At 36.6% G+C, this 26,322-nt stretch overlaps 4 protein-coding genes across 7 annotated transcripts; 2 read left to right on the forward strand and 2 right to left on the reverse strand.

Moving 5' to 3' along the window:
- Positions 1-335: 335 nt before the first annotated feature.
- Positions 336-7,321, forward strand: LOC108985314. Its single transcript, XM_035692365.1, has 4 exons — positions 336-2,012; positions 2,556-2,891; positions 3,423-3,514; positions 6,237-7,321. Exons 1-4 carry the CDS (start codon positions 1,074-1,076, stop codon positions 7,102-7,104), a joined length of 2,235 nt encoding a protein of 744 aa, XP_035548258.1. The 5' UTR covers positions 336-1,073; the 3' UTR covers positions 7,105-7,321.
- A 3,112-nt stretch (positions 7,322-10,433) lies between these two features.
- On the reverse strand, positions 10,434-11,953 carry LOC108985312. The gene is made up of 3 exons (XM_018957568.2): positions 11,771-11,953; positions 11,438-11,688; positions 10,434-11,074 (listed from the first exon to the last, which is right to left on the reverse strand). The coding sequence occupies exons 1-3, from the start codon at positions 11,915-11,917 to the stop codon at positions 10,684-10,686; spliced, it is 789 nt and encodes a 262-aa protein (XP_018813113.1). The 5' UTR covers positions 11,918-11,953; the 3' UTR covers positions 10,434-10,683.
- Positions 11,954-14,220: 2,267 nt separating this feature from the next.
- Positions 14,221-18,579, reverse strand: LOC108985310 (protein FAR1-RELATED SEQUENCE 11-like). 4 transcript variants are annotated; one of them, XM_018957565.2, is made up of 4 exons: positions 18,348-18,579; positions 16,524-17,531; positions 15,474-15,917; positions 14,221-15,380 (listed from the first exon to the last, which is right to left on the reverse strand). In XM_018957565.2, exons 2-4 carry the CDS (start codon positions 17,490-17,492, stop codon positions 14,517-14,519), a joined length of 2,277 nt encoding a protein of 758 aa, XP_018813110.1. In that variant the 5' UTR covers positions 17,493-17,531; positions 18,348-18,579; the 3' UTR covers positions 14,221-14,516. The 4 variants fall into 4 exon arrangements, with proteins under 4 accessions (XP_018813110.1, XP_018813112.1, XP_018813111.1 ...); XM_018957567.2 differs by having other exon boundaries at positions 16,524-17,510; positions 18,348-18,528; XM_018957566.2 differs by lacking the exon at positions 18,348-18,579 and adding an exon at positions 17,827-17,961.
- A 5,866-nt stretch (positions 18,580-24,445) lies between these two features.
- On the forward strand, positions 24,446-25,060 carry LOC108985309 (zinc finger protein 8-like). Its single transcript, XM_018957564.2, has one exon. It carries the CDS (start codon positions 24,560-24,562, stop codon positions 25,058-25,060), a length of 501 nt encoding a protein of 166 aa, XP_018813109.1. The 5' UTR covers positions 24,446-24,559.
- The last annotated feature ends 1,262 nt before the right edge of the window (positions 25,061-26,322 follow it).

The following is a 26,322-nucleotide window of genomic DNA, read 5'->3' on the forward strand; positions in this document are numbered from 1 at the left end:
AAATTTAATTTTGTAAATTTTTTTTTTATCAAAATGTCACTTCTTTGCTAAATTGATAACCAGCGGTCCAGCACCCAAATTTTTTCTGAATTTTATAAAATAATTAATAAATAAATAACCCACAAGAAAGATCTTTATTTTTTTCACTGCCAAGATTTCCCGGTCCAAGTTCCAACCAGAATTTCCGAGATAAATTTGGCTTTCACTGGAGTTGTCAGCTTCAAATTTCTGTACGCTTCCCATCATTTTTAAGTTTAATGTGTGAATGTGTTCGTGTGTCTACATGTGTGTCGCAGTCTGAACTCATATCATACCCTCGGACTCTGACATCTGCTTGTCTTTAATTTTTTTTTTCTTCTCGCTAACTTGCAAGAAGCAGACATTAATGATTCTCCCCCGCATCTTTTTCTGTTTCCTACAAATTTTCAGCACCATCCCCATATCCAGTACAAACACTTTTACTCGAGACTTCTGCCCCTTATTTTGTTCCGGGAAAGTGCCTTTTACCCTTCTGGATTTTTTCAATCTTTTGGCTCTCTAGCCTACACTACAAAACCCTGCCAAAACAAAGAAATTTCGGATACGTTTGTGGATTAAAACTGTAGAGATTTAGCACTGCCAAGTGCCAATTCTTGGAACCCAGTTTTTTACTTTTCTGGGCTGGGTCATATGATTAAGGTATTGTTTTGATAACTCTACCAGGTTGGTGTCTTTTTTTCTTTTTGTTTGTTCTTTATTTTTTGGTACCGGAAGCTCAGACCTTACAAATCTGCATCTCAAAACGGTGCGAGATCTTTTCAGATTTGGTGTTCTACGATAAATCCCATTTTTCGTAACGGAACTTCATGTGGGTCTAAAGTATAATCCCGGTTTGCCTTCTCTGCAAGACATCAAAGTCCATACATTTGATACCTTTTCCCGAAATGGGGATTGAGGAAAACGTGTTGTGAGAAAATATTGAAGATGTCAAGATTATAAAAGTTTCTGCAAGATATTCGTGTTCACATCTAAAGTCTTCGAGATTTCTACATCTGGGCTTTCAGTGTAATGCAAACTGAAGGCCCCAAACAAACATGGCCAATCTTGTTCCTGGTGTCCTCCTCAAGCTTCTGCAGCACATGAACACAGACATAAAGGTTGCTGGAGAGCACAGGTCATCACTTTTGCAAGTTGTGAGCATTGTTCCAGCGCTTGCCGGCGGTGAGTTATTCTCAAACCAAGGCTTCTATCTCAAGGTCTCTGATTCCTCTCATGCCACCTATGTATCTCTCCCTGATGAACATGATGATCTGATTCTTAGTGATAAGATCCAATTGGGTCAGTTTATTCATATTGAGCGCCTCGAAGCAGCCTCACCGGTCCCGATTCTGCGTGGGGTTAGGCCCGTCCCAGGGCGCCACCCCTGTGTGGGAAGCCCTGAAGATATTGTTGCTACACACTCATTGGGATTTCTGAATAATAATTCTTCTTCAGGCTTGAAATCTGGGGAAAAAGTGAAATCACCTAAGAAAGTCTCAGGGAATAATCATGTTTGGGAAAAGGAAAAAGTTAAAGAGGAACAGCAATTGGATAAGAAAATGAGATCTTTTACGAGATCGAACTCACAACCGTCGAAACCGGCTTTGAGTTTGGATGTAAAGAAGGAGTCTTTGGGGAGACTGAAATCGTTAAATTCACGGTCTATTCCTTCTTCTCCGACGAGCTGTTATTCGTTGCCGACTTCTTTTGAGAAGTTTGCTAATGGGGTCAAGCAGCAGGCAGAAATTAAGGGGGGAAGGAAGGCGGCAGCCAAGTTGGGAGTGTTAGAGAAGGTGAATGCCGTTTGCACTAGTCCCCTTCCCTCAGGGAAGAAGATAGCCATGGGAAATCCAATTAAAAGTTTTGTTCAAGGGATTGAGCTGGGGGCCAAGGCTCTGAGGAAGAGCTGGGAAGGCAATTTGGAGGTGAAGAGTAGAGAGAGTTCAAAATTAAGGGCCACCAAACATGATCTGACGCCTGAAGTACGGAGTTCTGTAAGTTCTATCATTCTTTACTTAATATTTTTTTATAGAATAGTTGCTTGATTAATGTACTCATCATTTCAAATGCTTTGGCAAATAAAGCAAGCGGTTAGAAACAAAAAGTAGCAAGCAAGGAATTCATGCTCCTATTTGTCACTGAAATGAGACTTTCTCAACCAAAAGATGCCCTGCATAATCGGGCTTACTATAGTTTTCTTCTGTTGGCTCTTTCACGTCATCTCATCTTCAGTGACGGTATTTTCAAATTTTGATGCGTACAGTTCAATCAAATATCATCCCACTGTGCATTTCTCATCTGAAAAACCCGAAGTATTTATTTAGTTTCCTCATTTAATCTCGTTTATTTCTGGCTCTGAAAATCCCAAGGATTGCATATTTACCCTTATCTTTCATGTTGAGATATGGGTTGTGGGAAATTCTTTCTTGCATTTCTCCGATTGTTTCACTTCCTTTTCTTTTATTTTCTTTGCCTCCTTTTGCACTTCTTCAGGTCAAACAACTATATTTATCATCTAATCAAAATGTATTTGCCAGACTCCTAGAGTAAGTACGTCATCAAGGATAACTACATCATCAAGATTAAGCACATCAAGTGACAGGTTGCCATCCAAAGAGGAGAACGTGGTCCAATCATTTAAGGGTGAAGTTAAGGTTCAATTGTCTGCAAAGAAAGTTTCTGCATATGGAACTTGGGGCGATGAAGAAAAGCCAAGTAAGCAAACAACTTCTGCTGGAAAGAAATCATCCAGAGAAGTTTCTAGTAATGGACTTCCTGGAAACTTGGTTAAGGTTTCCCTAAATAGTAGAAGATTGACAGATGGAAATGTGTCATGGACTTCACTCCCTTCATCTCTTGCAAAGCTTGGAAAGGTATAAACTCCATGACATATTGTAGATATCTCAAAATTCAGCAAGAGGAAAAGAAAAGGTTGCCTTTGAGTGTTTGCATTTGCTGGCACATGGATCAGATTTTTCACAGGAAAATACACTTTAGCCCCTCCCAAATTACTACTCTTTGCTATATGACCACCAAAGTTATCACGTAATCCTCCAATTTAAAAAGTTTGTTGCCATTAATCCCCTCTTTTAATATCTAACCATTAAGATGGACAAAATAGGTGACATAAGAAGATCTTAATGGCTGGATCTCAAAGGAGGAGGCTAAGTGCGAAAGGAGTGATACTCTGGTGGATAAAGTGACAAATTTAGTAGTTTGGTCGACAAGTTACAAAAGAGCGGTAGTTTGAGGGATAAAGTTTAATTTTCCCAATTTTTATTCACTCCGTAGTCTGAATTTCATATGTATAGGTACCTACTTAAATGATACCCAGATTGGAAGATAAGCTCTATGACTTTGCAATTTCTTTTTCTTATTCTGTTCTTCCACATTTATTATGACAGGAAGTTATGAAGCACAGAGATGCTGCACAGCTGGCAGCAATAGAAGCTATTCAAGAGGCTTCTGCTGCAGAGACCTTACTTAAATGTCTAAGGTATACTTACTCAAATGGAAAAAAAATATTTAGAAAATAAGTACAGGTTGTGAAACTAGAAATATCTTTGTTATGCTGGATAGTTGTAATGAATCATTGCTTATGATTTCTTGTAATTTTTCTCAATCTATCCCTTGGTTAATACCTTTACTATCATATTCTAAATTGAACATTACTGATATTACCCTGGAGGGCATGATTATGTAAACTTTATATCCGGAAGTTATGCAGTGGTGGTGATTATAGATGCATATGCTATTATATACACTGTGAAAGATCTGTTGGCTCTGCTTGATTAGCGCTCAAGTGTTCTGGCATAGAAAAACGTAGTTGTAAAAGTGAAACTGAGCAGAGAAACTGGTGGTTCTGGCGGGCTGTGTATAGTCATACAGTAGCATTATGTTTGAATATATCCAATGGCGGACTGATTACTATCTGCTAGAGTAAAAGTTTCATCCACCAACCTACGGAAGCTAAGCTCCAAATTGGGTTTCTAGCAACCTTGAGCAATTTGAGACGGCTTAGTTAGACTTGCAAATAGTTGAGGATGATAATGACATTTTGCAGCTATGGTAGCATTATCTTTTAATAAGCTTTCTTAGACTATATTTAAGACAATAATGTAAACTGGAATGGTATGGCAAGGAATTGAGTAAAAGTGTTTGGAGTTTGTTGATCTCTAGCAAATTGGATTCTAGACTCTAAGGCAGACCTGCCTTTCTCCCACTGTGGCAAGGACCACAAATTGTGATTATGGAGGCCTTGTTCATGAGTTATTCCGAAGGAGTGAGGTTTTCTCGGATATGAACTGATTGGATACAAATCTTTGATCTTGAGTAAATATCATTTTACAGGAGGGTTTCTTTTATAGGTATGGTGCTCTTGGTTATAATATATTGTCTAGGCTAGGTCTCTTTTAGGCGCTGCATTGTAATGCATCATCCATCAATGTGCTTACTTCACAAGTTAATCCATTCATCCTGTTATATTATTTTAGTTTAAGGAATCTAGGGAACGGAGAAGCCTGAATTAGGAGAGATGCTTTAAAATCTGAAGTTCTTTGGATCACTGTATCTAAATGACTTAGGCCTCGTTTGGTTACAAAGATAAGATGAGATGAGAAATTTGTAAATAGAAGTGAGATAATTTGTGAATAGTAGTGAAATGGTTTGCGTTAAGATGCTTTATGGATTTTGGGAACGGAGAGAGAAAAAGTTGAATAAAAAAATAATAAAGTTAAAAGAGGGTTAAAATATAATTTTTTACTATTATTTTTGTTTTGAGATTTGAAAAAGTTGAATTGTTTTTTTTGTTTTGTTTGGAAGTTTGGGAAAGTTGTAATGACTAGGTAATGATTAGATGGAAAAGCTGAAAATTTGAAATTGAAAAATGTTTGTGTTTGAATGGTGTTTGGATGTTGAGATGAGATGAGATGGGATGAGATGGGATGTGATGGTTTGAAAGGTTTGTGAAACCAAACCAGGCCTGCCTTTTGACCTTGCTTCCAGTTAAGAGCAGTATGTCATATAAACAAATGTTGCAAAAAAAAAAGAAAAAGAAAAAAGAAGATAATGTTCGGTATGAGTGACAATACAAGATAGAAGGAGAATGATTTGAGTTCAGGTGAAGTAAATCTACCTCGGTTGAGGAAAGATTGGACAGGGTGATCAATGGCTTGATCTTGCGCAATGAAACTAAGGGCTGTACCACTACAGTCATTCATAACAATGAATGGTGGTACCAGGGGTAAAGAATGCAAGTCAAGATTAGGAAAAGGTTAATTACCTATGACAAAATCATGGATAGCTGCTACATATGGAGTTGGTGCAAATACACAATTGTATTTGTGAGAATTGGGTGATAGGGCTTTTTCTTATATGGTGATGACTAGACTGGGTTATGAAAGAACTTGGATGAGCCATGCTCCTCCCCCATAGCAGGAGCAAAGGTAGAGCCATGCTCTGGAAACTTCAATAAGTTTAGGAATCCAGAAAGTATGTTTTCAATATATTTGCCTTTTTTTTGCCAAAAAAAGGTATATAATTAAGAAGGGAGAACCTTCAGAATCCCATAAGATAGTGTAAGGGCTTAAGTGAGGGTCGGATTAGCTCCCTCAAACTGATTGGTCTTACCTCTGAGTGTAGAGTAGAAGCCGAGGAGCCCATTCAAAGAATTGTATTTGAAATTAAACTACGTTGGTCATCATGTTGCTGTTATCATCTTGGTATATGGAAGTGATTGACTTGATTTGTAGTACACCCTGTGCAAGACATCTCAGCTCTTAGATTTTAGAGAAAAATACAAATATGAAACATTGTATGATCAGTATTTATCATCATTACCATCATTTTCGACAGCAGAATCTACAATAAGAACAACAATTCCTTGCATCAGAAAGAGCCCCTATTACTCAAATTAATATAGGGATTTTTTTATAATTTTGGAGCTTTGTCAATTTGGATACTGCACAACCTTGATCTGTAGAAAAATATGGGTTTTCTTCTCTTGATGATAATGTTGGTTGTGAGACACTGATCATTTAGGCAAAATGAATTGATCATGCTTTTGCTTGTAGCTGAAGTTCAACCCTACAGATCGCCTTTATAGTAATTTTTTGGGAGGGATATAGTTTTATGTTTACATTTTTAATTACAGTCTAATATTTGTAATCTGCTATATATTTCTGCTGAGATAATGCTTGTTTGAATTTTCATTTTTGCAGCATGTATTCTGAGTTAAGCACCTCTTCGAAGGAAGATAACCCTCAGCCAGCAGTTGAACAGTTCTTGACTCTTCGTGCAAGCTTGAATAATGCTCGCATGGTGGCTGATTCTCTATCAAAATTTATTCCAAGCGGTACCTCCCCAGATCATTCAGAAAGCCTATCAGAAGAAGCATTAAAGGCCATGCATGACAGGCGAAAACATGCAGCTTTATGGGTCCAAGCTGCATTGGCAACTAATCTGTCCCATTTTTCTGTTTTCAGTAAAGGACCTTCCTTGAATCAAGTTCCAGCTCCAACTCCCACTCAAAGTCAGAAGACCCTTCCAGTAAACCAACCAATATTAGTCCTAGAAAACTCTACCAAGAATGCCTCAGCAAAAATTCAAGGTAAAACCCGCCAAATGGTAGGTTCTAAGCTTTCACAAGGAACTCCTCGTCGGCTAGGGGATGTGTCATCCATCAGTCAGAAGCCGCAGGCCCAACCCCCGCCAGAGTGGATTAGAGGAAATGGGCTTGATGAGGCAGTTGACTTGGCTGAAATGTTGCAACTGCAGTCCCAGGATTGGTTTTTGGAATTCGTGGAGAAGTTCTTGGATGCTGATGTGGACGCCTCAGCCTTGTCGGATAATGGTCAAATAGCAGGGATGCTGACTCAGCTCAAGAGTGTGAATGACTGGCTGGACGGAATTGGATCGAGCAAGGATGAAGGAGAAGCACTGCATATTTCAGCAGAGACGACTGACAGGTTAAGGAAGAAGATATACGAGTATCTCCTTACACATGTAGAATCAGCTGCTGCTGCACTTGGTGGTGGCTCACAATTGTCACCTCAGTTCCAAACAACAGAAACAAAAGCTAGAAGGTGACTTAATTTGTAATTTTGTATATTGCACACAAAAATGTGGTGTTTGCAATTCACTGTGGTTCTACCCCACTGCACTTGTGCACATTAATTGCCAATAGGCCCCACTAGTTCAGTATATTTATTCGTGTATATATCCTACTTGGGTTTGGGGTATAGGAGGAGTAATTATATCTTGACAGGAAAAGCATTTGATGAGAAGAGCATGGATTTTTGTATCAGTTTTTTCGTTTGTTGGATTTTTTTTAAATGAAACAATACAGATGGAAGCAAATTGGAAAGTGAAGAATGTCATCTTCTTCTTTTTTTTCTTTTTCTGGTTACTTTTAGCCTTATTGTCTATGTAGAACAAAGTTGTTTTCTTAACATTAGGTTCCAATGCAAGGAGAGAGAACCTTGGGGAAAGAGAGAGAGTGGAACATTGCTATCTTTCCATGAACTTGAACACTTAAGTCTATCATCTTGTAAGGTGAGAAATAATATAAATCATTAAAGCAGAGTTGTTTTCTCTTTTATTTATTGGATGGATTTGTTCTTTATTGGCATTGTTGTTAAATTTAGCAATCCCCAAGGAGAATGCAGTAGGGATGGATTTGCACCAAGTTTCTTCTTCAAGTGTTGGGATATTGTGGAAGAGCATATTTTGGAGGCAGCCACTGAATTCTCCAGTGGTGTCAATCTTCCTCCTTTCTATTCCTTGTTATTCATTGTAACAATACCCAAAAAAGAGGGCTCGAATAGCTTCTCTAAGTTCAGACTACTCTGCCTTTGCTCAGTAGTTTATAAGATTTTTCCCAAGTATTAGTGCTACTACTATACTGGTTCCCATTCTTCCAAGAATTATTTCCAAAGAGCGAGGGAGCAGCTTTCCTTAAGGGAGAAGCATCCCTGATAACATCTCTTTAGCACAAGACATGCTACAAAGCCTCAATATGATAGATTTATTTATTTATAAAAAAAAAAAAAAAAAAAAAGCCTCAATATGATAGATTAGAATTAATGGGGACTATCTAGTGAATGTTCCAAGGCCTTCAAAATTTCAGATTAATGGGGATAGCTAATTTTTATTAGTGTTGCCTCTTTTCCATTTTATATCTTATCAAGGATTCTCAGAGTACGTTTGGATGTTAAATTAAGTTGAGTTGAGTTGAATTGAGATGATAAAATATTGTTAGAATATTATTTATTATTATTATTATTATTTTAGAATTTAAAAAAGTTGAATTGTTTATTATATTTTGTATTGGAATTTGAAAAAGTTGTAATGATGAGTTGAGATGAGTTTGCTTTCCAAACGAAGCCTGAACTTACTAAGCTATTAGACGAGGAGGCCTATTGTCACCTTATCTTTTCATAATTGCTGAAGAATTAATGGGAAGGCTCATACTCACCCGACATTTGCTGCTTAGGATTCTTACCCATCTATTATTTATGACGAACATGACTAGAAATGTTAGGGTTAATTCTAAAATCAGTATCTAAGTTTTTACGTTTTTACAATTGGAGACCTCAGTTTTCAATCTTTGCAAAATTGATGCTTCAACTTCAAAAAAAAAAATTGTAATTAGGGACCTCTGACAATTTTCAGTTGAAAAGTTCATGGAATGCCATGCGTCAGTCTTTGATTGGTTGACACGTGACATTGTTATCCATGTCAACCAATCGAAAACTTATACTTAGCGTGATGCCACGTGTTAATCATGCCATTAATTTTCTAGCGACAAATTAACGGATATACTTAATTACGAATTTCTTGAAATTCATGTATCAATTTTCAAATTGTAATTCTACAATTAATCCAAAATATTATTAGGTACTTGTCCTAACCTATGGCAGATTTTTCCATTGAAGAAATATGTAAGCCAAGCCAGCTGAGGAAGAAGGTTTGGGTGTTAGGGATATAGAAGAGGTGGAAAGGAAAGGCTGTGGTGCCTATGAAGTTTGCGTGGAAGTTTCACTTTGAAGAGACTCGAGGAAAACATATCATTTTGCTCTTAGTCTACGTGTGCTGTTTTCTAGTACTTATATAGAAATAAGTCGTCAATATTTAATACCATTTAGTAAATAAGTCACTAGCTGTATGTACTTACTAGGAAATTAATTGGATAAGTATTTATAGAAATGATATTTGCAGATTTAGGATATGTAAATTTCGTACACTATATTTGAAAAAAGTGAATAAATTTAACATTCACATAAAAAAATTAATTTTTTAATAATAAACTTTTTTTTTATTTTTTTCAAATGAGTATGAGAGATTTCCACACCTTAAAACTATATTACATTTTAAAGAATTATCGAAAAAAATAAAATATTTAAAAGACGATGGGATGACTCCAGTAGAACTCCAAGCTAATCAAAATGTCCAGGTTCATAAACTTATGGGCACTTGTTGGATGATCATGCGAACAGAGAAGGGAAATTAATTGGGGTAATTTGTCAGGTTTGGGTTGGGAGAATTTATCTCATCTCATATAATCATTATAATTTTTTTTAATTTTTACAAAAAATATAATAAATAATTTAATTTTTTTAAATCTCAAAATAAAAATTATATTAAAAAATTATATTTTAATAATATTTTATTTAATTTTTAATTTTCAACTTTTATCTCATCTCATCTCATCTCATCTGCATAACCAAACGAGACAATTCCAATTTCCATCTACCTTTGGCTATTATGGAGTTGTTATGTCTTTGACATGTTAACTACTGGTCCACATATTGATGTTGTAAGCCATATTATCAGTTATTGAAAATCTCACAGGATGATTCTCTTGAAGAAGCAGAGGAAATTACTAATGAGGAACAAATGAGCTGATCTCACAGGATGATATTCTTTAATGCGTGTTATTTTCTCAACATTATTTTTTTTTTATTTTGAGATTGTTTAAAAAAAATAAGAAACACAAAAGACTATAAAAAATATTTTTTTAAAAAAAATATAAATAAAGGACCTCTAAAAAAGCTTATATAAAATGACCAATAGATGACTGAAAATTGAACATCTAGTTACAATTTGAGTAGTCCATATTGTTAAGATATAAAATATATAATAAAATCTACATTTTCTTATTAGCTTAAGATTTTGGAACAAGTAATGATTTTACATGATATCAAAGCAGAGATCTTAAATTCGAATCCTGACTCTACACTATTTCATTTAATTAAATATTTTATGTGTTGGGCCACCAATTGAGGAGCCTGATACACATGAGATGAGTGTTAAGATATAAAATAAATAATAAAATCTACATTTTCCCATTAGCTTAACTTAAATTTTTGAAACAAGTGATAATTTCTAGCATATATCCGAACTTCAACGTGCGCCTTTACAACTTGTTTTTTCACCTTTTAAATTAATTGTTCATTGCAAAATAACAATATATTCACAGGCATCTCGATATGTTTCTCTTGAAAACTTGTACAAGGTTAAAATGCAAAAAATAAATGAACGATAATAATTTCATGAAAATGAACAATATATAAGCTTCTCCATTTTACTTGCGTAGAATGGAGACGTAACTTGTGCCTTCAGCTTAGCTAGAGTCACAAACAATCTATCCTTGGCTGGCTTGCCGCGTCACACTGCATTTGAGTTCTTGCTCAATGCTTGTGGAAATACAAACAATGGTGGTTGAGTATGATTCTCTGCGGTGATGGGGTTCTCTCTTGCCAAGGTTGCCATGTGATGTAATGGGGGCGAACTTGGTGGAGACGCATAGAGGATGGATCTCTCTACTATTTCACGCCGCACGCTCTCCAGCTCTTGAGATATTTTTTCTGCACGCAGTGCTGTCAAGTATAAACCTGCAGCGAGGAAGACTGTAGTTAAGGAGAACACTCCAGCTGCAGAGAACAAGCCTTCTCGAATGACAAGGCAACTTGGTTTTGGCCTGTTCCAATTCTTAAGATGGCCTGACTCTACGCTTAACCCGATCAATAACAAAATCTCTGCTACGGAAAAGCAGATCCTGCAAGAACCCAGAGAAAGTTGTCTTAATGGGATTTGATATTTTTCAAATCATGTTTGACAGTTCATGCAATGGATTTCATTTATGGCTGGTTCTCTTTAATAGTTTCCCTATATTCTACAGTTGATATTCCAAATCCTAAACAACATTTCAGTAAATTCAGCAGATGTTAGAGAAGCTTTAGAAAGCTGGAAGTACAATATTTATGCTCAGAAAAGCTAGAAAAATTGCTCGACATTCTGCCACTTGGGATGAATATGAAATGAAAATGCAGAAATGCTCATCAGTTGAAAAGCCAAGTTGGAAAGCGAGAATGTTTTGACATAATAAAGCAAGATGAGGTGATCGAAAATGACTCATTACCAAGTTGAAACAAAGAAAAATCCGGCTAGCCATGTTAGAGACTTGGCAGGAGCTGAGTCAGGTTCCCAAGTAAGAGCCGAAGGTGGCGATATTGCAACCGCAATCAACAGGTAGGTGTGTTCCACCACCATGGCAACAGCTAGTCCAACAAATGCAGCAGCAGCACAAAACAATGGTGTTTTCCCACTGCCACTATACACACATTCATATTTCCCTTCGTTTCCTTTATCATCGCTTCCCACCCAAGTGACCTGTAATAAAACCCAACAAAAGTAGTAATTTCATGACATCAATAATGTCATGGTTGGCTATAATATTGGTCTGTCATTGTACCTCAGAACGCAAGGCTTCCGCTATGAGACAAAGAACAAAGCAAAATAGGCCACAGAGAATGATCAATACTATGAGGAACGCCCAGGTTTTGCTACCAAACTCGGTGCTTCTGCGGCTTGGTTCGAGGTCGGAATGCGTGATGGCCATTCTCTAAAAGTCCAAAAGAGCCACAGCTCATGCAGCCTCAGGAAGAAAGGCAACATGGGGTTTGAGCTTTTTAGTGACAAAAGAGACAGAATTGTAGAATTGCTTGGAAGAAAGGTTGCTTTAAGGCCAAAGATTCTCAGGTTCTGAGCTTTAATGTTAAGTATCCACGATTGCTGGTCCTAAACATAATGCTTTAAAAGGTATTGTGCTCGTTAAAGACAAGTCACCAAGTTTTGTTCTGTGGAATTATGTTGATCATGAATTGGATACACGCGTCCCATTTCTAAGGTCCTTTTTTGGGCTTGAAAGTGTTTGTCGGTATCCTGTTGAATTGGTTATGCAGACAGCCATATATGCACATAGAACTGTTATATCTACTTTATAATTGATGTGACTTCATATAATTCATTAGATCTACTTTATAATAAAAGTAATTTTATAATCTGACGTACCATATCAAACTACATTAATTTATAAATTTACTTTTATATAATTCCTTTGTGACTAAAATATTTTTCACTTACTTTTATATAATTCCTTTGTGACTAAAATATTTTTCACATGCATATACGTAGTGGACTTTAGCTCAACCTGCTCAGCCTCAGATATTGACCAATATGATGCTTTTAAAAGATAGAATCTATAAAAGATCGCACCATTGACGCTACAAAAGAAATTACTGAGATTAGTTCAAACCGCAGAAAATGAATTTAAAGACAGTACTGAAGACTGCAGCTTCAATCATTTATACAAGTGTAAAGATTTCCACAAATCTAATAGCATGACGGTTCTGGCTTCTGTTCAGTTTCCTTTGCAAATAGGACATTGTGAGATGCCAACATGTGTCCCCAAAACAAAACACGTGGACACATGTTCTCATCCAGCTGCATCCAATCTGCACAGGAAACTGAACAGAAGCCAGACACACGAGTAAATAGCAATCTTAAGAACCAAGATGTAATAAAAGCTGCCCAGGTACACCTTTGGTTTCCAAATAGACAAGACAGCACAAAACTTATTCCAAGAGTGAGAATTCTTCCTGCACCCCACAAAGGTGGCTCTTCTTCTCACCCCACTTGTTCCTAAAATATTCCGTTAGTGGACACCAATATAAAGATTGCATACTTGCCATACAGCCTTTCATCTCAGAGTAGTTCCTTCCTCCATACTTCTTCAACTAGGAAAAGAAAAAAAAAAAAATGGCTTCTGAGAAGGCCAATGCCAATGGCAGTGATCTTGATGCCCGAACCAGCAGCAACCAAGCGACTACAATAGATAAAAAGCCTGACACAAAAGGCACAGCCAACTCCAATTTGGGGAAAGCAGTGGCGCAGAGAGCACTATATGGGTCGCACAATCGTCAGGCTGGGGGCAGAAAAGTTACAAATACCGGTGCCAGATTGCTGCCTAGCAGGCTAAGCAAGGTTTCTTTGGGTGAAGATTCAGCTGGGTAGAGGGGTAGTAGTGTTGCACCATTTTGATTATTAAAAAAAAAAAAAAAAACTGTCTTGGAGTCAAAGAAAATGCAGAAGTGTCATCCTTATAATGTTGTGATGTAGCAAGTGATGAAGTGTGGGAATTTTACATGTATATAATAATAAACCAGGTATACCGTCAATTAAGATATATTTTTATCAACTTGATCTGAGAAACAACAGGCAGAAAACCATATTCGATGGCTCAAATGCCTCAAATGCAGCGTGAAATTTGAAAGGTTTCAGAAAGGAACTGCAAATTATATGCTTCCCATTTTCCATTGAATATCGTAAGTTGATATCATTTCAATCGAGTGCCCCTAAGTTCTAAAATGGACAAAAACAAAAACCCAGTAGTTAAAAGATTTGGTCAGTTGCATAGTATTGATATTTCGCAATCCCATTTTTCAAGGCCTAAGAAAAAAAGCCACCTCTATCCCATTCACCAGAACCAGACCAAATGTGATTACCATTTAAACACCTCACAAGGAATTGAGAATCAGAAGCAAAAAACATGGGATGCCAAAGCTGTGAAGTCGTTAATGATGGTCAAACAAGAGATTCGACATATATTAAATCAAATTGATGCCTAATATAAGCAACTTGAGACATCTGCAATCATTTGAAGATATACACAGGATTTAAATCTTCTCATACGTTCTGAACCAGCAGATTCTTGGTTCACAAATTCCAAGCAAAGCAAGGGTAAGGTGCAATAGTGCACAACAGGGCATAAGCTAAACAGAGATCAAAGGAACTAGCGAGAGAATAAGTATACAGTAAACTTTAATATGGTAAGATCTATTATAGGTACAAGCCTAAAACAGATGATTTTAACGGGGTTCACTTTATGTATGAACTCAACATGTTACCAGTGTCATTTTTTCTTGCCTGTGAAATTCACCATATCAGGAATGTCAAGTTAAACCTTAACTTGAAGGTTTATCAATGTAATTACAATGTGGTGCAGATCTTTAGTAGGATGTAACAAAATTTTTTGTATCAGCGAATCTTGAATGGAGAAAAAGAGAGAGGAAAAAAAGCACCTTGCAAAGAGGTAATGGACACCAAGATAGGCGACACCATTCTTTCTACATCTAATAAATACCGTTTGCAGTGATGCATTACAAGTACCCTAGTGCATCTCCATGCAAATCATCATCTCCCATTATTGAACAAGCTGATCCATCATGTCCAAAATGCCCACAGCAAGGCCCTGAACAGTGCCTTCGTTTTCTGGTAATCTCAGTTCCATCTTTTGGCCTTCTCTCTTTAATCTTTCCTAAAGTGATCGAATCATGAGGATGACCGATCGTAAAACTCCGAACAATTCCATCAGCATCTTCCACCTCTGGTAGGATCAATGAATCAGATGGACAATTATAGGAAATCTCATTCATACCATGTGTCGACCTAGAAAGTTCTTTAACACGTGATAACGCTATGGCAATTTGCTCACAGGCAACATCAAGTCGTTCCTCCATTTCAATTGATTCTGTTATGAGTGTTGAAGCCATGGACTCTAATAACTGAATTTTCTCAGAATGCTCTCTTGTAGATGCAGTCTGGAAGGGGTTGGTAGAAGAGGAATTGACAACACGCCAACGGGTGGGTAGATATTGATCCGGAATGTGAAAACAGTTATTAGTTGACAGGACACGTAGAACATGTCTGCATAGGATGCCTGAAAACTCAAACTGATGGCAGCTACAGCTGATGTGCCCTTGACAAGGAGCCCAAATCACTTTGCACCCTCCATCCATCTGAGTATGGTGTCTGACCTGGAAACAACCTTCATCAATCGGAAGAGATGCATACTGCGGTGCCAACACAAGCTCGTCTTGGAGTTTACCAAAGGCATAGGGAGTAAGAAGAGTGGCAGCATGGGATTCAATTGGTGAACCTGTTTTGAGGATCATTTTCTGCAGTTTCCATTGCATCTTTTGCTTTGCTCCAACCCGGTCATTAAAATCAACGACTTCAGCTACCTGAGGAAATAAATAGTGATTGCAAAACAGGTTGACCAATTACACATACAAAATAAATAAAGAGTGGTTGGAAATGAAATAAAGGACACATACTTGCTCTACAAAACGGTCCAACTGAGACTGCGCACTCAAAACCCGTTGGATGAAAGCATTAATTGACTCTGACTGACATGTACTCATTATTCCTGCAAAGAAGTACAGTCGCAAGAATGATAAAACCCAAACTGTCCGTAATGCATACAAACTGGCAATGTGCTTATTTGCATTGAGTCCATACTTATTCACCATTTCCCTCCACCCCAGTTCAAAATCTTCCACCGATTCCAGGTTATAGAGCCGATAAAACTCAGCTTTCCAATCATCATAACGTGACCCAAGCAGTACTGAAAACCAATCTGAAAACTTCGCGACAATGTGCCAAATGCAAAAGGCATGTTTGGTTTCAGGCATTTCAATAGAAATAGCCTCTTTTAGCCACATGTTATGGTCAGTTAATATTGTCTGTGAAGCCTTTCTTTTCATGAAGCCCAAAAATGTCTGTATAGAGCAATCATATAACATAAATGAACTTATGCTCACCAAGAACTTCAGAAAGATAGCATAACAGAAATCTGGTTAAATTATTTATGGTGATGAATCACATGCTATTTTATGATACTTCACATGCAGCATAGTCATATATCAGCAAAACACTGTATTAGACACTCTAAGACAAAAACAACCATAAATAAATCTTATGACTTCTATTGTGTTCTTATGTGCGGGGGTCATTGGTTTAATGGACTAAATGTCCATGATTTTCTACTTTTAGTTCTAAACCCTAGTTGGGTACTTCTCATGTATACTTCCTGTGTACTTGGGCTATGCTTCATTTTCTTATGAATAAAATTCTTGATTACCTAAAAAAAATGACTTCTATTGTGTATTTTGCATCCCATTCAAAATTCCGCACTAAATTGGAAGATCAGTTCAACACAATTTGGAAGATTAAGGCCAAGCTCATTAAATGTTTATTTCACAGCCCATTCAAAAGTTAGCAGTTCATGTCCGATGCAAATACTGAAGGCTCACATGTAAAGTGGGTAATAGAGCAAAAAAAAGATGATGATTCTGCAGTTCTTCATATGCCCACAAGCTTCTTACCTTCAGTGCCCAGGAAAAGGACTGCATATTTTCATCCTGTAGAAGCACACAACCAAAAAAGCATGTCATTCCATGGTTGTCCACTCCAAGCCAAATGCCTAACAGCATATCATAGGCATCCAGGCGGTGGGTTGTATCAAAAACCATCGCATCTCCAAATGCCTCATACAACTGAACTGAGGAAGCATAAGTCCATGCAATATGTTCCAGCCTGTTGTGCCTGTCTATTTTGAAGTCATACTTGAAGTTAGGATTTTCATCTTTTAGTTTCTTACACATTGCAATAAGATCAATAGAATCACTATCTTTATCAACATTTCGAAAAGACTGTAAAAGATTTCTGACGTCTATTTCTGTAAATGGTAGACATCCCAACTTAACGCCTTTCTCTAGCTCCAATAATCTCAACATTTGTCGTACTGACATTCCAGCTTTTGCAAACATGCAAATCCGAATCTTGTCATCTGGAGATATGGTACAGTAGGCAGGAAGGAGACGTACTTCTTGTGGTTTCAGAAGTTCATGGTTGTGGATGTTGCTAAATCCTGTAACACGCCACTCAGGGACTTCAAAATCTGCCCGCTTAACAATACGCATATATGCTTGACAACCACAGCGTGATGATTTACGATTTCTCTGCATCTTTCCATCTTCAGATGGTTTCATCTGTGGATATCCACCACGATGGCAAGCAAAGTCCCTTCTCGTAACTCCCCGACCGACCCCATCCTTGCCTCGAGTACGATGGCGTCTAATCGAAAAGCCACATTGTTTTGCAAAACTGCAATAAAATTCATAAGCGGCTTCTTGGGAAATGAATCTCTGCCCTATAAATGGAACAAGGTTCACAGATGTTTGTCGCGATAAAATTGTGTTGTCAGGTGTTCCCTCTATGGTGCCGATATCATCTTGAGATAAATCTGTGCCATTTTCAGAAGATTCCATAACTACGCTTGTTCCTTCTGACATTATTTCCTTGATAGATGGCTGAAATGGAAAATAAAGAACCTGGAGCAAGAATTTAACAGCTTAACGAAAAAGGCAACTCAAGAATACAATGTGCAAAGAAAAACACGCCTCAGGGCAATGCAACCTAAATATTTGTGCTCTGAATCACATAGGCAATGCAAAAGAACTAAATATTCTTTAGTATCAGAACTAAAACAGCCATGCTCTTTAGAATTAATTTTTGACCAAATATTCTAGTTTCCACCTACTTTGATGGCAGCAAAGAACTGAGGAAGGCATGGTTGTTTCAAATTTAGAACCATCATCATTTATGGGTGTTCGGATAGCTCATTACCCAGATGGGACGTTGCGAGTGTAATGTCTTTACTTTCAAAAGGACAGCAAAATCCCAACAGAATGAACATCAACTCCTGCTATAGGAAAAGATTGCTTTGAAAAACATATGTCCCAGAATAACAACCTAACCAATCACGTCAAACGTTGACATACCTAAAGGAGGCAAAATGCCCCAGTTGAAACAGAAAACATAAATAAAGCTCCAGACTAAACGCAGTGAACTTTACTTGAAAACTAAATTTCCCAATGTAGCCGTGATCTCCAACCCATTGGAATCCCTTGAAACTCACAGATCTCGTATGGATCTCTCAAAAGTAGATCAAACCCACAAAACACCTCATCGCACAAACTTAATCCATCCATTTCCAACGGTCGAAAAGATCGAGATAAGATCTCGAATTCCTCCAAGTTTTACCTTGGGAAAATCCCACAAAAAATAAACAATCGCAAATATGAAAACTGAGCTACATTTCCAAGTAAATTCATTTAAAACATACTTTTAAAAATAAATTTACATACCTGGAGCTCGATCTGAGAACCTGAAATGTGTATTTAACGGTCAAAAAAAGGGCCAGAAAATCAAAGAAAGAGAACGAAACTGTGGAACTGGCGGGGAGGAGTAACGCGCATACTGAGGAGAACGATAACCACTTTCAGGGTTGGAAAGCTATCATACGCCGTACGGATGCACGAGGTTATCGAGTGCCCACATAGATTGTGAGCCGTTGGATCACAACGGAGCTAGGATTTTGTTATGACCGGGTGCCGTCGGGGCACTCATAGTTTCGAGTGTGGTGCTTGCGTGCGCATGTGGCGTATGAAATGGACAGCTGGCACGAGAACTTCTTGTTATTGGCTAATGTGCCTTATCCCCGGTGGCGTACGTTAGGGGATACCCTAATTTGCATGCTGTATCCACAAGCCGCTGGCCCAAGGCCTAAGGCCCAAGTATGATAGCATCGGCGAGGTTACCAATTTGAGAAATAATATATAAAGAGTTATGTTACACGTGAGCCTTACACTCTACATCACTTAAAAAATATATAATTTTATTCTTTTATTCTTATATTTCATATTTCATGAAACATGAGGATAAAAGAATAAATTTATATATTTTTAAGTGGTGTGCAGGAGTGTGAGGCTTATGTATATAATTTTTTATATATAAAAGCTCTAAATGCACAAATTTTATATAAGTTTTTTTTATAAAAAAATGAATCTTATCATGAAAAATGTGAAAATTTTATTTCTTTTTCTTTACGAGACTTATGTTTTTACAAAAGACTTATACATTTGAAATTTTTATCTAACATTTTCAATTTGAATTTATAATAATATTATAGGTGTTGATTGACAGCCTCATTTTATTAGTTTTTTGTTTTTCAATTTGAATTTTAAATTTTAGATTTTAATATTTTTACAATTTTTAATAGCTGAGACGTCATCACGTATAATTATGTAAGTAAAATTATTTATATAAATAATATTTTATTATAAAAATAAATTTATAAATTGACATGACTTGATATGAGGTTTCAAGTTATAAAACTTCTTTTATTGCCATATAAATCAAACGGCTCACATTAAACTATGTTAACTTGTAAATTTATTTTTATAAGATTACCTCATAAACCTATCACTTGTAGTTAAAGAAACCTAACGAGGCTTGAAAACTTAATTGAGGCATGTGTATAAATAAAATAAAGAAAAATTTTATTCATCATCCTCACAAATTACACTTTTTTTTTCTCTTACCAAATACATGGTGTATGGATCATAATGAGTAGAAGAATTCAATTAGTTTAAGAAAAATAAAATCAAAAAATAAAAATAAAAATAAATGTAGTATGTGGAGATAATGACTAACAAGCTAAAAAATTGCAAAAAAATGTTGCAACTTATCCCTTCACAAAAATTTAAATTCAAATATATGGTTGAACTTTGTATGACAAATATAAAGGTAATGTTAGATGTAATTATATGATGTGTAAGTTCCACATATTCCATTTGAAAAAAGTGAGTTCTATTATTAAAAAAATATTTTTTTTCATGTGAATATCAAATTTATTCATTTTTTTTTAAAATAGTACGCAGAACTTACACACCATAAAATAAATATTATTTCCCGATAAAAGCATGCAAACTTGACAAGAACTCTTTGGTTTGAAATTTAATTCGATATAAGGGAGAGTTAAAGAGCAAATGTTTTGAGAGTAGCTGATGCAAGCAATATTGTCTTGCCAAGTCATCCAGTTGGTCGGCATAGCAGTACTAAAGATAACAATAGATCAATATCTTCCCATGGGCCATTGTGATCATTTGAAATTTATCAGCAGCTAGCATAAAAGGCTTCAGTTGTGATTAACATTATCTCTCTAACCTTCTTTGTGTATGTGTGTATATATATATATATATATATATACATATATTGTAAGGGGAATAATCTCCAGGGTCGGGCCCGGGTCTAAGGATAAGGTCTGGATTGGGCCGAGCCGGCCTAGGAAGCCCAAGAAGAGAAGCAATCGGACAGAGTATACTAACAAGAGGATGAAAGGCAAGACTATTTGACACTATTACTAGCGAACAGTCAAGGACATCCCCTGACCCTAAATCCCGGCACCCAGACTGGTTAGAGATCGAAGGTAGACGTGCCTGACTAAGACCACACCACATTAATGGAACAGGGAAGACCATGCCAGGAAGGGGAGCCATGTCGCATTTAATGTATCCTAGGGCTCAACATGCCACAACATGCCTCTTGGGATGTCAGAGACAGTCGTAATTAGGTCGAACTGATTTGAGGCGCGGTAGGTAAGTGACAGGAACACCCGATCCCGTACGGAATGGCACACCTACAACTCCCACCACAAGGGCCAACCTAGCTAAGTATAAATACCCCCCTCTCATGGCCAGAGAGAGGGTTTACTCTTTTGAATACTTATACTCTCATTCCTTAATTGTCTATTTCTCTCTTATACTGAAACTGATTTGAGCGTTGGAGGTACCCCGGCTCCCGAGGCCCCCACTCTTCATCCCAACAGGAACCAAGCTCAAACCCAACAGCGTAGAGTTGTTGAGGCCGCGAAATACGATATCAACATATAATATATATATATATATATATTTACCGTACTTTTAAATATCTAGAATAGAATTACGGGTGAAACAGTTTTAACTAGGTGCTCATCATGATCTTGTAACCATATTTCATGTAATGATAAATAAATCTATCATGGTTTGGTCATCTTGGCCAACTACTTTCAACCTCAAAATTCTTTCAAAAAGAGAAATTATATTTGTAATTTTTGAGATATTGTGCAAATCTTGTATACTCATTTTAGAAAAAAAATGGTAATAAATATAAAATTCATATGAAAAAATTAATTTTTTAATAAAAGTTCATTCTAATCTTTTTTAAAAGAGTATATAATTTACACACTTTAAAACTGTATGGTAGTCTAACATGTTAGATACATTTTTCAGAGGAGAATTGCTGGACATACGACAAGAATTACCTACGTACCAGTACGTATTTAATCCCGCTAGCTGCATGCATGATCGATACATGCATGTACTGGAAAAATGTGAATTTTTAATAAATCAAATTAAACTGCTTCTTACAAGGCTCCGAACAATACAGTACTCATCATGTTGTTCGTGAACATAAATAATCAAGATGTGTAATATGGTAATTAAGTTTGTCTGTATACAGTATAATTATTAGTTGGAGGTGGGGCTCGATCTGTTAAGTACTGCATGCATGTACGTAGTCATGGTAAAACAAAGGTACTGATGAGCGACATACATGCGCGCGGTAATTTCATTTATTTAAGAGCTGGATTTCCGAACGAATGGCCCCTAGCTAGCTAGCTAGCTAGCTTGCTTCATCTACGGGAGAGCGGAAAGTAAAGTTTCATGGTCATGATCATGATGCCCCTCTAGCTAGCTACCTTATCCTCCGAATATTGAGTACTCGTCCCCCCGCCAGTACAAAATCCTTGGTGTTTCGTCGTGTCTAAGCAAGACATGTTTGATGTCAAGAATTGAAATAGTGCTTTGCATATCCATCATGCTTCTCAAGGCCGGCTAGGAAAAAGACATCATGTGTGTGTATAAAAGCAGAAAAGAGTAAGCACCATGATATCCTGAATCTGGATACCTTATAAAACAGTGGGGGCTATCTTGCTTTGTGCTTGTTTACCCTAAATAGACAAATTTCACGTAATCTCTTTATAAAAAAGTCAGCCCTATTTCAAAAAGTGTAAAATTTTTTTTTTTTTTAAAGTGAAATCTATATAGAAAGCTTGCATGAGATTTGTCTATTCCAAGCAGTTTATAAAACCCCCCAAGCTGTCGGCCTATAGATAGCTCATGTAAAATATTGATTCCTTGCGAGAGCTAGCTAAACATGCTGCGCGCAGGGCCATCCCTCCAAACTCGTGTCTTTTAGTTTAGTGCATCACACACAGATGCACACAAACACAAACACAAACAGAGGGATCGATCATGACGTCGCTGTTTATGTCGTCCTTAAATTCTCGTTAGCTTTCATTTCCAGGGTGCCCGCTTTTAAGGGCTGCTGAAAAACCTCCCCTGGACGTACGTACACTTTTTTGTGTCCCGCATGATCTCCTGGAGCTTGATGGGAAATGGTGAGAATTAATTAGACTCATCATGATCGATCCATGACTTTAGAATTAAAGATCTTTTAAAGAGGATTCTACTTTTTTCTTTTATATATTTCTTCATTTTTATTTAAAGGAGATCATCGATCGATCGTTCGTTCTACTTGAATCAATTCATGATGAGTACTTTCGGTGGTCCTATTAATTCATCGATCGAGGTTCCACGAAAGAAAAATGATCAGAGCGTGAAGTCAAATGAGCTTGGATTATTGCGGGGAAACACAGTCATCATCCTGGCATACTACGAGGACTGCAACACCATTCTCGTGCATAGAAGTGGCCGACACTCAATTTCATCCATTAAATACATCCTCGATCGTTTGTTTTGCCCTGTTAGTGTTTCCATTATTTTGTCGTGTTTCTTGTTGGGAGATGAATCTATCGTTATTTTTCAAGTGAGGCTTTGATTTTAAGCTTTTGGATTTTTATAGTGGAGTTTTTTATTGTGAGAGGCTTGGATATATATACAAATATATATATATTTATATGTTAGTAACTTAGTACCGCATTTAACTTAAAAGCTTAAACCCTAGATTTGGAGGCATCATTACATCTACTCATGACTTTTGTGACTACCAATTATGAAGCTGGATTTAACAACTTGTACTCTCATGCCTATAATGTATGTATATATATGTATGTATATATATATATATATATTATATTTGTCTGTATATATGTGCATGCACGTTCTCATGTGAATTTACAGCCCCAATTATATATTACATTAAGGTCTCTACCAAAGCATGCTGCATAATATTAGATTTTTCTCTCACAATGAAACATAAATGGACGGCCGGGATAAATTCACAACTAAAAGTTTGGTTTGGATTGAGAAACACTCTTAACTCATCTCATCTCATCATTACAACTTTTATAAATTTTCACATAAAATATAATAAACAATTCAATTTTTTCAAATCTCAAAACAGTAATAATTTTAAAAAATAATATTCTAATAATATTTTATATAATTTTTAACTTTTATATAAACTTATCTCATCTGAACTCACTATCCAAAACTAACCTAAATCACGTAGTGGTAAACCCAAACTAGAAAGGGGCACCATTATACGTTGGATTATTGTGTATATATATATATATAATATATGTGCATGAGTGAAAGAGGTTAAATTTCTCTCTCTCTCTCTCTCTCTCTCTCTCTCTATATATATATATATATATATATATATATATATATATATATATATATATACACACACACACACACATACACACACCCCTATATGCAGCATTAATAGCCATAAAAATGAGTGGTCGAATAACAAGGGCCCAAACTCTCAAATTAACTTTATAAGCAAATGCATGTTGTGTAGGGGCCAAAATGAAGTAATTAAGGCAACGATGTGAGCTAAAAGGGGAATTCGATGCCCAAAATTAGGAAGGAAAGCAAGGGGCGATTGCTCAAATTAAGTACTCTTTTACCAATAGTCAGCTACCCACAGCCGGTAAACTGCACAAACATCATGTGGTATTGAAGTTCACTTGAAGTTAAATACAATTCAACTTTCCAGGCCAACAGCCGATTTTCTTGTTACATGAATTTGGTTCGACGTATAGGTGATAGATATATATATATATATATATCTATATCTTCACGTACCGTATGGTATATACTTTGGTTAACATTATAAAAGATAAAATCTCCTCCGTATATATAGTTTTCATTTGGCTTTTCAGTAGGGAGAGGAAGGAAGGAGGGAGGGCCGGGGGACGCGCGCGCGCTGCAAGCAAAAGTTGCGTCTTTGTCATGAGAATCCAAGTCCAACGTAACAACACACAAAATGATGAAATGACATGATCTTTTTAATTGCAGATGGGTATAGTTTGAGCATGAATGCAAGACGGATCGCTATCAGCTAGTCTTTCATAGCAAAAGACAAGCAGCAAACAGTATTAACAACACGGCATTAAAATCTGACTCTATAAATACAGTAAGCATACATACGAGAGAATTCATTCTCCAACAGATATATGTGTCGCACCCATTTCCTTTAAATCACGTACAGAGAGAGGTTCTTTAGCATGAGTGCGTCAGGAAACAGCGTCCTCGATGACTCCGAGTCCGGCCAAAAAACATCCTCCGTGCTAAAGCTATTTGGTTTTCCAGTGGCGGGCACTGTCGATCATGTGCCCGTAACAGTGCCATGTGATGCAGATAGAAAGAGATTGTTTGAGTGTCAATACTGTCACCGAGGGTTCTCGAATTCTCAGGCACTTGGGGGCCATCAAAATGCTCACAAGAGAGAAAGGCAATGGTTCAAGCAGGCCGAGTTCCTAAACGATCATCATCGACGGTCAGTAGTAGCTCTTCCAGTTATTGTGCTTGGGCATGCGGGGGGATCAGAGCCGTTGTTTCGCTCCAGTACTACTGGGTCCCCGAGCAGGACAGTACTTGAGCAGCCACTTCAGTCACCTACGGCGGGTTCGGCTGATCTGCCCTCTAGAAAAGCACAGTTGATTGAGGAAGTAAGTGGAAGAGACGATGTCGATCTCCGCTTGAGGCTGGCACCGGCCTCAAAGTGATATATCCTTAATATATATATATATATATATATATGAATTTCTTGTAAAAATTAAGAAATGAAGAATGTGTCATCATGGTCTAGAACAACATAAATTTGAATCAAGTATCGATGTTGTCAAAGTAACGGTAAAGTACTATATCAAAATATGAGAGTTTTTTTGAAAGATAGGGATGGGTTCTCATTTTTCTTTAGTAACAATATTCAAGATGTGGGCAATTAATTTGGTTTTATCAATTAATTAATATAAGTTTAAGGGAAATATTTTATGCACAAAGAGATTACATAAAAGTAATTTTATAAATTGACGTGGTGATTTATCAGATTATAAATTTGGTTCGATGTGATTTATCAGATTATAAAATTACTTTTATTGTAAAGTAAATTTAACGGATCAGATAAAGTCATGTCAGATTGTGAGATTGTTTTTGTGTAATTTTTTTGTGGATGTAGTAGTCCTCTAAGTTTAATAATAAGGGATATATATTAATTAATTAGCTGCAAACCATTAATTAATTAATATGTCGAATTATCATGCTTGTAATTCAATATCATACATATATATATCTGATGGAAAATTAATAATGTATATTTTTATTTTATATGGCACGGGCAGACCATTCAAGCTTAATTTACTTAATTTTTTCTACCATATACACATATACATATAGTTTAGGTTAATTAGGCCGGCGGTCCATATAGTATGCATACATATATATATATATATAATATAATATGGGTAAATATTTTAGTTTCGTACCATGTTCTGCATATAGAAATTTAGGACTAATTTGGAGTTATTTAATTTCCATCGTTTTTTCTAACACCGAAAAGAACTCATGAGCTGCAAAATTCGATCGGCCCCGTAATGAATTAAAGTTGTGAAGAAGTAGTATGCCGAATCAATAATTGTAGGAACAGTAGCTGGCCAAGGCCCAAGATTTAACATCTTATACCATCATTACCGAGTTCGCTTTCTATATTTTTTTGGTTAAAGTTCGGCCATTCGGTTGAAAATGCTGGGAATAATAAGATGGACATATCTATAGTGTATTCAGTGTAGGACTGTTCATTCCCAGCCCGGCCTGGAATCCAGATAACCAGGTTTCGGCCTGGAAAAAATTTGGGCCGATCACTGCATAAATAAACTCGGGCTGAGTATCAGGTATCAGGTATCAGGTTTTAAACTAGGAACCCGGATTTCAAAAAAAAAAAAAAAAAAACCCAGTATCAAAATGATGTCATTTTGCTTGATCAAAATGG

This window comes from Juglans regia, chromosome 7, assembly GCF_001411555.2.
Source record: "Juglans regia cultivar Chandler chromosome 7, Walnut 2.0, whole genome shotgun sequence".
NCBI lineage: Eukaryota > Viridiplantae > Streptophyta > Magnoliopsida > Fagales > Juglandaceae > Juglans > Juglans regia.